At 42.5% G+C, this 14,673-nt stretch overlaps 1 protein-coding gene across 1 annotated transcript in view; it reads left to right on the top strand.

Annotated features, from left to right (window-relative positions):
- The first annotated feature begins 310 nt into the window (after nucleotides 1–310).
- GNAI3 (G protein subunit alpha i3) overlaps nucleotides 311–14,673 on the top strand; it is a 35,342-nt gene continuing 20,979 nt past the window's right edge. Inside the window, exon 1 of the mRNA XM_030561083.1 lies at nucleotides 311–479. Coding sequence (XP_030416943.1) covers nucleotides 362–479 — 118 coding nt within the window. The 5' untranslated portion in view covers nucleotides 311–361. The remainder of the gene's footprint in view (nucleotides 480–14,673) is intronic.

Below are 14,673 nucleotides of genomic sequence, written 5' to 3'. Positions count from 1 at the left end.
ATTGCAACCTCCTGCTGCAATCCTTTGCCATGCACACAGCCTCCCACTGCTGCCCACAGGCCCAGCCATGCGATGCCTCCATGCAATACGTAAGACTACAAATCCCAACATGCAATGCGGCGGGGGCGTCTCCAGACAGATCCCAGCATACAACGCTCTAAGCCATGGGCCGTGTCTGCAGAACTACATTTCCCAGGTCGCGCCGCGCTCCCAGACTCTGCTAGCGGGCAGGAGGCCCCGGAGCGGATATCCGGCTCCGCCTCACACACAGCCGCTCTCGGGCCGCCGGGCTGAGGAGAACTAGAGGCTCGTCCCGGAGTCCCGCCGAGCCCCGCGCGGTGCGGCGCGGCCCGGCCTCGCCATGGGCTGCACGCTGAGCGCCGAGGACAAGGCGGCGGTGGAGCGGAGCAAGATGATCGACCGCAACCTGCGGGAGGACGGCGAGAAGGCGTCCAAGGAGGTGAAGCTGCTGCTGCTCGGTGAGGAGGGGCCGGCGGGGCGGGGGGCTCGGGCCGGACCCTGTCGCCGCGGGAGGGGGCGGGTCGCCGCGCGGTCCCGGGAGCTGGGGCCGCCGCCGCGCACAGCGCTCGGACTGCGGCCGGCCGGACGAACGGGCCACCCGGGGCGCCTTGCCGGGGCTGGTTGTCCCCCGCTCCCGGTTAGGGGGCGGCAGCCCTGCAAGCTCAGGCAGGGCCAAATGGCTCCAGGGCCTCCCCCTGGCTGTCCCTGCTCGGATGGGCGGTGGCGCTGGGCTCCCCCCCGGAAGCTCCCGGCGGGAATAGCTCTCTGGGCACTCAGGGGCGGGGGGACTTGGCAGCTGAGCTCTCTGGAGAGAGAGAGAGAGAGAGGGTTTCAGAAACGGGCACTGATCCTTCGCGTGGGTCTGCTCTGAGAGTGACTCCCCGGAAGTGGCCTTGTGTGGGCCCCTTCTCCAGGTGAGAGCGGCTCCTTTTCACAAGCAAAGGTGCTCGTGCCTGGTAGCCGGTGGTCAGACTAGGTTCACCAGCGGTTGTGATAGGAGCTTGATGCCCCAGCTAAAATAGAATCAGGCTCCTTTCATGACTAAGGGCTTGTCTACATCAGAAAGTTGCAGCGCTGGTGAGGGAGTTACAGCACTGCAACCTTGAAGGTGTACACATCTGCAGGGCACCACCAGCGCTGCAACTCCCTGTTTGCAGCGCTGGCCGTACTCCCGTTTTGTCTCGGGTGTAGAGGATCCAGCGCTGGTAATCCAATGTAGACACTTACCAGCGCTTTTCTTGACCTCCGTGGAAGGAGGAAGCCTCTGGTAATCAAGCTGGTCTCCTTTCCCGGTTTGCTCTCTCGTTCCCGGAACCCCGAGCAAGCAGGTCTCCTTCCCTGCGGTTTGCTGGGTGGCTCCGGGAACGCGAGAGCAAACCGCGGCAAAGCTGGTCTCCTTTCCCGGTTTGCTCTCTCGTTCCCGGAACCCCGAGCAAGCAGGTCTCCTTCCCTGCGGTTTGCAGGGTGGTTCGCGGAACGCGAGAGCAAACCGCGGCGAAGCTGGTCTCCTTTCCCGGTTTGCTCTCTCGTTCCCGGAAACCCGAGCAAGCAGGTCTCCTTCCCTGCGGTTTGCTGGGTGGCTCCGGGAACGCGAGAGCAAACCGCGGCGAAGCTGGTCTCCTTTCCCGGTTTGCTCTCGCGTTCCCGGAACCCCGAGCAAGCAGGTCTCCTTCCCTGCGGTTTGCTGGGTGGCTCCGGGAACGCGAGAGCAAACCGCGGCGAAGCTGGTCTCCTTTCCCGGTTTGCTCTCGCGTTCCCGGAACCCCCCTTGAAGCCGCCCAACAGCGCTGCAGTGTGGCCACATCTAACACCACTTGCAGCGCTGGTTGCTGTAAGTGTGGCCACTCTGCAGCGCTGGCCCTATACAGCTGTACTAATACAGCTGTAACAACCAGCGCTGCAAAATTTTAGATGTAGACATGGCCTAAGGCTATGTCTACACTAGTGCTTTTATCGACACCACTTTGGTCAGTCAAGGGGTGAAAAAAACATCTCCCTGACCGACATAACTTTCACCAACAAAAGTGCCGATGTGGACAGTACTATGTTGCCGGGAGAGCATTTTCTGTCAACATAGCTAATGCTGTTGGTTGGGGATGTTTTAATTATGCTGGCAGGAGAGCTCTCTCTCCTGGTGGCATAGAATCTCTACACAAGAGATTTTGCAGTGGCACTGCTGTGCCTCAGTAAGGTCCGTAGTGCAAACATGGCCTAAGTGGTCTCCGCAGTGCTTGCAGGAGTGAAGTATAGTGTTTTATTGTCACCAAAGTCAGAGCTCTGGACATGTGCAGGAATCATATCCTCTGAGTAAGGAGATGCTATTTTTATATAGGGTCACTTTTCTGATGGTAACATTTTAAGGTGCTGCAAGAATATTTGCCTGCAATCCAGTATTTACTTATTGGAGACTGCTGACTTGTGTTTTTTCAATATAGTTCTTTGAACAGATAAATATTTTGGGGCTACAAATAAATTGCCATGTTCTGTCTGTTTTTTATTAACCCTATTGGAGATTGCACATAGCAGTTTAATGAATAATCCTGAGATAAAAAGGCCTATTAGGGAAAATTGCTGAAAAGTGAAATCTGTTAAATCGTTATAGACTCCTAAGTGAAACAGCGGCAGTCCCAGTCATTTAAAATGAGCTACAGAATAAAGTGTCAGGAACAGCCTTGCATTTATTGGAATGGAAGGTGGATTAGCTGATTTCTATATTTCATCATCAGTTACTTTGTGAAGTTTGCAATTTTAGTTACACGTGATATAGCTCTAGTGTGGGTATTGATCTACTTATAAGTATGTATACTAGTGAGCTTCTCTCATTTGTGTGGGAAATGTTACACTAAGATTTCTCGTTTTCTAAGGGGAGACAGCCATGGGAATCCTGAGAGCAATATGTGTATTGCTTAACTTGTTTTTCACCTGTGTGTACGGTGTTGAGGCACTGAGGTTCTTGGTCCTTTGTGTGCATAGAAAAAATGTTGATTGGCTGTATGTGGTGATAGGTCTTCTTCCTTGAGGGTTTGTTCCTTTGTTAGTAAGTAGGAGTTGCAAAATCTGTAGAGAAGAGACTTCTAATGAGATTAGTAACCTTTTTGAGACTGTGGACATGGGGTTTTTTAATGTGCAATGATGCTGGAATGCATCTAACACTGAAATGCCACTTTGAAAGGAATTTGCAGTGGTGTCAGCAGTTTTGCCTGTACATAAGAGGCCCAAGTAATATACAGAAAAGCTGTACAAATCAGAACACGTAGCAATGTTCACACAGAGTGGGAGAGACGTTTCAGAAGCATGAATGGTGGTCGTGCACCTAACTAGTATTGCCTTTCAGTGGCTGTTAATTGGCCTGACAGCCATTTGTGCTTTTGAAAATGTCTCCCTATAACTCATATTTTTAAAAAATCCTAGATTAGTAAGATCTCTCGGAATTAAAGGATTCTACAAAGATGTTTGCTCTCTATATATTTGGTAACATACAGCTAAAACAACAATTGCTAGGATAAAATGCACGCTTTAGTCATTTCATTAACGTTTCAAAAAGCTAGGCAAATAGCACATGAATTTTAAACAGTTTGAGGTGACATTTAAAAAAAAAATGCTTAGATTGAACCAAAGTAGCTCACTTCATTAAATTGTAAGAGACCTTTGGAGTGTTTAATAACTGGAGCAAGCCACTCAATGCTGATGCAGAGTAGTTTAGAAGAAATGTATTGCTTTACGTAAAGTCCAAACCCACTCTGTAATCCTCTTTTTAGAATTCAGGAATACTTTGAATGAAGGTGAGAAGACTCCATATAAATCTTCCCAGCATCTGTTCAAATAAGTGGCCTAGTTTTTGCACTTCTCTGCAGAATTATGTAGGTTGGGAAAGCTCACATAGGCAGGGTCTAGTCATTTTCCCCTGCCTCAGCCTTTTAACAGAATGTTCAATATTATGACATTTGTAAATTGCTACATCATTCAACATGTGGGTTACACCATATCCCAGGATTCTAACTGCATTTGACTTCTTCCCCACCCCTTTTAAAAAGAGAGAGATTCTAGAATTTTTGGACTAGCCTTATTTCAGCTACACATCCTGTTACTACAGGCTGTTTTTGTTCCTCTGGGTTTCTACTTTTCTATTTTGCAGTTGATTTGGTTTTGCACTTATTGAGAGCAGCCCAGAAGTGGAAGAAAAATAGGGTGCTAGGTTGTCTGGTCTTGCTCACTAAGCCCTTTCATGCGGCTCTTGGGTCATCAGTGTAACCTGATGAATTATATAACCATATTTGCATTTCTGTAGCACCTTTCATACAAATTACTTTACAAATAATACTTGTTTCATGACCCTGCCTGCTAGGTAGCAAAGTGTTACACCAATTTTAGACATAAGGAAACATAAGAAGAGAGTAGTGACTTGCCCAGGATCACACAAGACCTTGCCTGCAATAAGTAATTGTCTTGTTGCTGACTGCTGTTAATGGGTCTCTTTGAATCAGTGCTGAAAATGGCTTTAACTGGTGATGGATACCAGTCTTCAGCAACATTATAGAAAACATTGTTGACAGCTATTGTCAAAAGCAGGTCAGTCTCCTAGCATATGGGAAGCTGTGGAAAACCTGTGGGAGAGCAGGGAATAGAACCCAGGAATTCTTGCTCAGACCTCTGCTCTAGACAATACTCCCTCCTTTCTATTCGTTTGTTACCAGTGCCTCCAGGAGAACGCTACTGTGCAGGAACAGACATGCAATTTAGCTGATATATAATTCTGTGGGATTTTCCTGTTATGGTGAGCAGCAAAGTGTGGGAGGATATGGAAATTGTATGATTTTTGCCTATTCCATTTAACTCTTACCAGTGCTGTAAGTAGGACCCTTCATTTTCAGTTTTTGTGTTTAATTTTTCATGGGAATTTATCAGTGTTTATTACCGCCGTAACAAAAACAGGTGAAAATGCATGTGCAAAACTATTTATTTTTGGGGGGTAAATATCTAGGTTTATTTTGGTGGATAGAAAGACTGGAATAAAGTATTCAGGAGATTAATGCTTTGAATTCTGTTCATCAGTGTGGTTTGCTGCACAACTGAAGTAGAACTCTATACACAATGCCACCTCTAAGTGAAGAAAACAATGCATCTCTAATCCCCAAATAAAACTTTTCATTTGAATAAACAGTGTACTATTATAGACTTAGTCTAATATGTCTATATTTACATTTAATAATTGGGCCACAACATTTGCAATGCATACACTCAACTTCATTCTTTCTTCCTCTTTTTGTGTTTTTAAAACTTTTGAATAATTCCTTGTGTTCTGAAATGTATTCCAATAGATTTTTTGTTCTCTTCTCGTTTTTAGTGTCAGACCTTTAAACTGTTATCTGCTAACAGCTTGAAATGTGGATGTGGTGGACGTGAGATTCATCTGTACTTTCAGATGCGCACGCACTTCAGAGCTTGCTTGCCTGCCTGCCTGTTTGTGTGCATCTTCTAGGCTAAGCATAACCTTCCTTCAACAGGCAGCTTTGCATATATGCACAGACTAATGTATTACTGTAATGCAGATATCTCATGCAATGTATTATATTTTCCTAATAAAACAAGGGTTTTTTTATATTTGAGTGATACAAAACTAGGGTGAAAATTGGAAAAAACTGAGTAATACTTTTTGTAAAACCTGGGAAATTTTTGGTAAAAATGAGTTTAAACTAAAAATGAAGGGGCTCAACTGTAAGTTATGCCATACAGTATAAATTTACTGTATTGCTGCTTTTTTTAAAAAAAAAAAAGTTCATGTCATATCAAGTGACCAATATGTTATTGGCTGTAGAAGGCAGTTCTGTTGTTGAATCCAATCAGCATCACTCCTTTGTATGGAACATTCTGCTAGATGGCATCTTTTCCGATGCATCTTTCCCCTGTTTGAACTATTCATGCATAACGTGCATTTTACCATTCTTTTATCACTCCCTAGTTCTGTGGTACTTGAACATAATTCAAAACCATAATCCATACAAAATAATTGAAACAGAAGCCCATCCTAAAACAACCCTGACCTATGTAACCAGTTAACCCAAGAGACATTCTACAAAGAACACCCCCCACCTTCTGTAAAGACCTGATCCACCAGTTATTTCTTAGCCCTTCCCTGAGCTCAAGATAATAGGCTTTGTGTTGTGCCATGAAGGTCCACGGTTTTGGCCATTTCTGACCAAAGGGCTGGAGGATGAATTCCAGGGGTGAGGGCCATTCATTGAAAATGCCTTGCCACTACTTCCTTGTAAACTAGGAAGTCAAATGCTTTAGTGCCACAGCTGATCAGCTCTGGACAGTATCTCAAAAACAGGACATTTAGGGTTTCATAGGGCAAAATTCTCAAACTCTGCATAACACTGGAGGGCAGACATTGGAAATTACAGTGCAGTAATGTAACCAAGTCATCTAATACAAGTTGAGTTTCTATACAGTACCTAAATCTCAACCCAGATTGTGAGGCGGCTTGTCTAAGGCATTCTAATTCATGAATTACAAGTTATTCCACCTCCAGAACTTCATTGGGTGACACAGGGAAATGTCATGTCCCCTCCATATTGCCTTCCTATTCTATACTCCCTCTGCTTTCTACCCTTCCCCCCCCCCCCAAAGAGCTGAAGTATTTACCTACAAAACATTTAATCAGTCATCACAATGTGAAAGGCTTTAATTTTCTAGAGGTTGAGGAGACAACCCTGATCCATCAGGCTATCTACCAATCAGAGTAAATCCACTATCAAACTTTATGGCATAAGAATAAAAATGTGTTGAACTCTGTGAGCTTTGGAATGAGACTTGTGCCATGGTGCTTTGCAATCTTCTCTCTTGCTTCTTGTGTCTTAGGTCACCTATAAACCATTTGTGTGGAAGAGCTACGAGACATTTTTGGGGTCATTATCATATTAATAGCTGAGGACAAACAACTTATGAAGTACTGCTTAAGCATTGGTGGATCTGTATTTCCTGCCCCTCAAAAGCTTTCTGGTCATGCTTATTCCATTAATCTTCAAAGCGTAGCAACAAACAAGTTTTGTCTAACTAGAAACGGGTGCCCCAAAGACAAGTCCTCTTCTCTGTAAGTTAAAACAAGTCACTACCAAGTTAATCCCCTGGCAGAAAGCATTTTATATTCCTTGTGTATGTGTGATTCAAAAGCAATCTCGTAATGATTTCAAAAGTGTCTACAATTTAAATATTTACAAATAGTTGTTACGCATTCTGTTCTGTAGTGACTTTGCTATATCTCATTTCATAAGAAGTAGAATGGAGACATTCCTGTTACATCCAGCTTCTTCAGTTTTTAGTGTCATAACTTTCTGCTGTTTCCAGTATTGAAATTAGCAGTTGTATGCATCTGATTTCTAATCTTATTTCAGTGGTTAAACTGATCACAACCCCCAGGTTGGCTCATAAAAGGCAATCCAGGAGTGGGAGGTCACAAGCACTGAATGCTTCGTTAGTCTGTGGCCATGTCTACGCTTACAAGCTTACAGTGGCACAGCTATACCGATACAACTGGGCTGCTGTAAGAGTGCTCATGTAGCCATGTTATGCTGATGGGAGAGCGCTCTCCTGTTGACATAATAGCTACCACCACTCATTGACCTGGTTTTACGTCGGCAGAAGAGGTTTCTTGCTGACGTAGCACTGTGCACACTAGCGCTTATGCCAGCAAAACATGTCACTCAGGGATATGTTTGTTTGTTTTTTACACCCAAGTGACAAAAATGTTGTCAACATAAGTGCTAGTATAGACATGGCCTAAAGTGAAGAAAATCTCCCTCCTTTTCACCCCACGCCCTGTTACCTTTTTAAGATCAAGTATTCTGTCTGCTCTTAACAGACACACATTATATAGGCTTAGCAATGCACTGATGTTTCTTTTTTACTCTACTTTTAAGTACTGTCAATGGTAAGGGGCTTGTGATTTTTTTTTTTTTTTTTTTTTTTTTTTTTTTTTTTTTTTTACTTCAGATAAGGGGTTGCCAACCTGAAAAGGTTGAGAATAACTGCTGTTTTTGATCTGGCTGTCAGAGGATGAGTGTATGTGACTACTACATATGACATGTTTAAGTTATTTCAAGAATGAATATTTTCAACTTAGTTCTTATGTCATTCAATAGAAAAAAGCCTTTGTGAAAGGACATTAAGAGGAAGACTTTAGTCATGTGATGGGATAGATGTTTGAAGTACTTCCAACTAAAAGACTGACTCAGGAATGCTGCAACATTTTAGTCCCTTTCATTCTCCTGCACATTTAAGTTTGACAGCAGGGCTTGATGTAAACCTGTGTAGGTGAGAGAGGCAGCTAAAGCAGTTTACCTTGGAGATGTTTGTTTGATCTTTTGTCAAATCTGTTTAGTGCTTTTCATGACTAGTATCAATAGATGTCTTGTGCTTCGTGTTGGTAACCTTGGTTTAATTAGCTTTAAATGTTCCCAAGGCTGCAGTGTGAAGTGCTGCAAAAACAACTACAAAACAAAAAGGCAAGGGTGTGGTGGTAGTATGCATAGTTCAAGATACATAGAAGTGGTCTCTTATGCTTTAGTTGTATTAAAAAATCTTTCTCTGGAGAGGAAATGAGACCCTGCTGAGCTTTTTGCAATCTTACGGATTTTGTCTGTTATCGACCATGGATGTAGCTGCGCTGGTGCAACCCCTAGTACAGATAGGTACAGCTAGTATTTGCACTGGTTGGAGCTTACACCAGTTGGCCACTGATGGCTGGAATTGGAGCAAACTCTGGTGTGGACGAGGCCCTGAAATCCCACACACTTGAGTAACAAGGCTTTGAGCAATCTGTCAGGTTTGTGAAGGCCATTTTTTGCATTTGAGGTTAATTTTGTGTGCTAGAGATGTGCTCCATTGTCAGTATTCATGTGTAATATGAAAACTGACAATTCTGCTATAAATCAAGTTTTATCTATTTTTTACTACTTTCTGTTGGATTCCATCATCTTGCTGCCCATAACTAATCATTACGGTTTTGTAGCTAGTGATGGTTAGTAACAAGTTCAAACTGCTTCTGTGATGAATGCTGCAATTTGAATATTATTGCACATAGTTTTTGAATGCAGAGAGCCTTCTGGCATAATCAAATATCCTGTTTTTGCTGATATGCTCATTTGCTTATTCCCTTTATAGCCTCTTTACTATGATGCAGAGCTTTAGAATAGAATAAGATCCTCAGAGAATCATGGAAGAATATCCGCATCGGAGACCCTGTCTTAACTGTAAAACTATAAAGCTGAGCTGGTTACAACACAATTGTTCCTTAACCCCATTACAACATGGCCAACAAATTGTAATGCAGCTGAGACCTTACTTCATCCCTGTAACCATGTTGAAACCTCTAGGCTACAACTTTTAGTGCTTTTATAGCTGAGTCTGGGGATGACTGTTCTGACCCAGTTCCCAGAGTTGGTTAAAGTAGTTCCACAGAAGACTGTTGTAGTAATTATCCTTAATTCAAATCTATGTTGTTTAGACATCCCCCTCCTCCGAAATATTTAGTTTCCTGTTCTGCAGTTTTTATCTAAAAATCTATTTATAATGATAATTCCATATATCAGTATTTCTCTCAGTGACCTTTAATTAGAGAGTAGGTTGTCTAGTCAACCCTAGTAGTTTCTAATTGCTAAATCAGGTTTCCTAATCTGTAATGTCCTGAGATGTCTGGATCCTTTTTTGAAAGGCTGCTTTGGATTTTACTTAAACATTATGAAAGGTCACAAGATGTAATATTTTTCACCACATACGAAGTATAAATTTATCTATATCTTTGAATTCCACACATTTCAGCTTCCCGTTGGCCATCCTGCCTTAGTGACCTCATTTGTGAAATAGTATTATATGGAACTCTTAAATAAGTTTCTAGCCTGGTTTTATGCTGGCATGGACAAATTGGCTCTTGTTCTACTTAGTTTTCGTTTGATTGGCAGGCATGACCATTGTGCTCAGGTACAATACACAATAATTTCCAAATACTTCCAAGTTTTCCTGCAGGGCAGCCTCTCAAGTATAATTTCAAAAGCCTTGAGGCAGTTGTTATGCATTCAGTCCCTTAAGTAAAAAATAGGTTAATACAACAGTACCATGAAAATGTTAAATGCCCCAAAGTCAAAAGTAACAGTATTTTGAATGTTAACTTTAATGTCTTTGATACATATACAGTGTAATGGTCCCATAACCTAAATTATGCAATTAAAATTGAGATAGATTGGACGACCTAATATTATATTGCTATATTTAACTTCTTTGCCTAATATTAACTCTAATTATTTGGATGCTGTGAATTTTCAATCAGTGTTATATGAACTTAAATTATTGTATTTAATTTCCTATCTCTGAAAAATAAATATTTCCTGCAGAAATAAACGCACATTTTTGTGCACCTCCCCTGTTACTAACTGTTGGAGCAGATAAACTGTTTGCATGGGGCCATTTTTTAACCTAATACTTTCACAGAAGAGGAGATGTCTCGTTATGCCGCACTGGGTAGATGTAATATTTTTGCCTTTGGCCTCTGACTTGAGATCCTATCTGACTTAGAGATGGTAGTGTGGTGAATGCATCCTGTCATGTTGTGATTAACTTCCTTCCTTCCTAACAACCTCAGCTTTTAATGGAGCAATGTAGGTGCTGGCCACTCTGTCAGACAAAACTATCTGATTAGCCCCTTTCTTATTTGACAGTAGATCTGGCTGTCTGACCTGCTTTGCTCTCCTCCGGATGGCCTCACTTTCTCTGTCCTCAACCTTATCTGCTTTAGCAGCAGTCCTTAAGTAGCACATGGTTTCTAGTTTTGTCACAGAATAGTGTTTTGCAAATCACACTGAGCCTAAATGCTGTAGTTGATTTACAGCAGGGATCAGCAACCTTTGGCAACAGGCTCACCAGAGTAAGCACTCTGGTGGACTGGTTTGTTTACTTGCTGGGTACGCAGGTTCTGCCGATCACGGTTCCCACTAGCTGCAGTTCGCTGTCCCAGGCTAATGGAGGCTGCGGGAAGTGGCTTAGGGCGAGGGATGTGCTGGCCGTCACTTCCTGCTGCCCCCATTGGCCTGGAGCAGCGAACCATGGCCAGTGAACCTGCAGACGCAGCCGGTAAACAAACTGGCCCTGCCCACCAGGGTGCTTATCCTGGCAGGACGCGTGCCAAAGGTTGCCGATCCCTGATTTAGGGAAAAGAATGCTGCTTCTAAACCTTCAAGTACTTTGGGAATTTTAACCAGGAAAGTAGTGTACTGGAAAGCATAAGCCTTTGTGTGAAGAGAACTATTCGAGTTGACTTGCTAGGGAGAAAGGATTTTAGACTAATGGTTGGTCATTGCTTCCAAAGCAATAATGATGTTTACTGGGTAAAAAGTGCCAGTATCTAAAAGACACATTTAATTTCTGGTCCAGGACAATGGGGTGGTTTCAAATATTTTTGATACTATTGCATTCATTTAATTTTCTATACCCAGAATATTGAAACACCAATCATCTAATTGCTATCCAAAGTGGTTTCTTGGCAGTTTTCTGATTGGCTGTTGCTTCCCAGTTAACTGATCAATTTTGGCTTCTTGTGAGGGTTGGATTTTTCTTCATGTTTCAGGAAGGCGTCTGGCTTACTTTAAGGAAGTGGTTGGTTGATAATGTCCCCCTTTGCATAAATGCACCTACTGGTGCTATTACTAATATGGGGCTGACCAAGAAGCTGCAGTGTCTAGTGCTCCCCACTGAAGCCAATGGGAGTTCTGTGCATGGGCCTTTGTTTAGCCTCTATGGGTATAGCTACAGTGCAATTAGATACCTTGTGCTGGCTCGGGCTGCAGGCCTGTTTAATTACGATGTATATGTACAAGCTTGGGCTGAAGCCCATGGTCTGGGACCCTCCCACTTCGCAGGGTCCTAGAACCTGGATATCTACACCACAAATAAACAGCCTCTTAGCCTAACCCCCACGAGCCTGCCTGAGTCAGCTGGTATATGAGAGCCATGGGTTTTTAATTGCAGTATATACATACCCTGTGGGATCTTAAATAGATGTTAAAGAAATGTGTAACTAGAGGTAGACTTGCTGTTCTACTCTTCAGCATAATGGTGAAAGAAGCCCTACAATACAAATTCTAATAGTTGAACATGTATGAAATATCCCATTAAGGACCTTGGTGCAAGCTCTTGGGTTTTTTGTGGGTAGAGGTGGAGTGGATGTCTGCCTGTGGGAGCACCCGAGGTTTTGGCCTGGTTTCCATAGGGAGCTAAAGCAATTCTGTCATGGGCTTCCTGATTATCTGATAACCTAGCAGTGATGACACTGGTTCTAAACAAGCTACCCTTTGATGTGAACCTATCGCTGTGTATCAGAGGGGTAGCCGTGTTAGTCTGGATCTGTAAAAGCAGCAAAGAATCCTGTGGCACCTTCGTCAAATGCATCTGACGAAGTGGGTATTCACCCACGAAAGCTCATGCTCCAAAACGTCTGTTAGTCTATAAGGTGCCACAGGATTCTTTGCTGCTATCGCTATGGTGTTTTGTTTTTTTTCCCCATTGTCTGGTAAATTGAGTTCTGTCTCATTTTTCAATCACCTCTTCTTTGTATTTTTGCAAATATGCAAACAGAGCCCTGGGGTTCATTGTCCTCATACTGCTAATTTTGAAGAAGTGAATTGAGACTTCTATTCTCCACATAATTACAACATCCCTGATCTGAAACTAGTTAACCAGAGTCAGCTTAGATTTTTCATGCTGAAATGCGATCTTCTGGGTAGCTGTTCTAATCAAAGCAAAAGGAACAGCCTTACTTATATTTTTGCTAATGAAAATGTCTAAATAATGCTTCTGAATTTGTTATTGTTGAGCCCAGTAAAATACTCTTATTTCCTGAGCTCTAAGCTTTTGAAAGCTTTATAACTTTTACATCTGGTCAGGATCTGCCTCTTATCCCTAAGTAAGAGGATGCATGCAGGACCCACAAGAACATCAGATGTAATGTTATCCAATCACACTAGCCTACTTGGAAAACTATTTGTCATGAGAAATCGCAGTGGAAAAGTTTTTTCTGTTGTATTTAAATTCCTACTTTGTTAGTAATCTAGAGGTGGTCATGTACTTTAGGATTAAGTTTTTCAAGTCACGTTTAACCAGAATATACATCATAATGACTGAAGCTGGCTGAAAGCAATAAAGTAAGTAAATTAAAAAAAAATTAAACATCAATTTATTGAGTTGGTTAGGTACAGAATTGGGTCTGCTTGTAAGTGATCTGAAAAAAAGAAGGAAAATTGAAATGTGAGAAGAATGCTAATCTTTGCAGATATCTATCTAGAAGGAGTTGTGAATGCCCCTGAAAACGCAAATAACACAGGGACCTAGGGAGATTGGAAATGTATGAGGAAAATGTGATTAAGTTGAGAAAATGCAAGCTAATAAATCTTGGTTGGGGTTGTAGGGGAGACAAGAACAATCTAAAGCACAGATATTCAAAGTGAGAGAGAAACCTGAAACAGCCTGTACAGTTTTATGCTGTGTACAGAAACTCAAGTTATAAAGCAGAGCACAAACAGGCCCTCTTTATTCACCTGCAGTATAGCATCTGGTGCTGGACATCTCATTACCAGGAAGACTGGACTGCCATATTGGAAGGAGCACACAGAGCAAAAAATCACTGGGGGGCTGGAAGGTTGTCTTGAGGGCAGGTTTAAAATGGTTATTGTGATACTTGGCACAGGGTGGCTGTTACAGGTGCTGAGGTGAAATTGAGAGGGAGATCTTGGACTGAATATCAGGAAAGACTTCTTCAGGGGAACAGTATCCCAGAGAAGGTGGTAGAAGCCCAGTCACTTGTGAAATTTTGAAGCTAGACTGGCTGACCCAGTGTGCTGTAGGAGACAATCCTGCCCCTGGCAGGAGGCGAGGACCAGATGGCCTAAAATGTTTTCTCTAGCTACCTTTTTAGAAGGAATCAGATGACAGATGCTTTCTCATCCAATACAGTTTGAGGACTGCTTTTTTTTTCTTTTGAGATACATTGGGGCTGATTTGGTGGATCAGAGGGAAAGATTTAAACAAAAGGAAATATACATGATTTTTTTAAATTAGAATACCCTTACAGCTTACCTTGGCCCTATAGTGCAGTTATTGATAGCGTAATTTTATGCCACTTTGTCAGTGAAATAACTGGTATCACACACTCAGCATTGACTGCGCTGCAGAAAATAAATAGCTTTAAGATTACTATTGAAGTTTCCTCAATTTAACATAGCAATGAGAAATGAGCGTCATTTGAGAATGCATCTGAAAGTAGTCTGCATGAGAATTCCTGCTGCCAGAGCTTTTTGTGATGGGGATAGTCTTTTTTTTTTTTTTTTTTTTTTTTCAAAACTGTATACACTGCTGCTCAAAATACATAATGCTATTCTTCAAATATCCCCTCTATTTGTAAGGGGAATTTAGAGGATCACTGTCAAAATAAAATGAATCTGTGTCCCCTTACCCCCAGTGTGGAAATTCCAAAAGGGAATATATAGAATATTGGAACCACTAAATTCTTAGGCCTAACCTTAAATATTTTTCTTTCTTGAAAGCATGAGGCGCAGTGGAAGAAGCACACAAAGTTCTTAGCGCAGTAGATGTTCCTGATGTCATCTC

Source organism: Gopherus evgoodei, chromosome 4 (assembly GCF_007399415.2).
Source record: "Gopherus evgoodei ecotype Sinaloan lineage chromosome 4, rGopEvg1_v1.p, whole genome shotgun sequence".
NCBI lineage: Eukaryota > Metazoa > Chordata > Testudines > Testudinidae > Gopherus > Gopherus evgoodei.
Note: the sequence above shows the minus strand (reverse complement) of the source record. Positions and strands in the feature narration are given on the sequence as shown.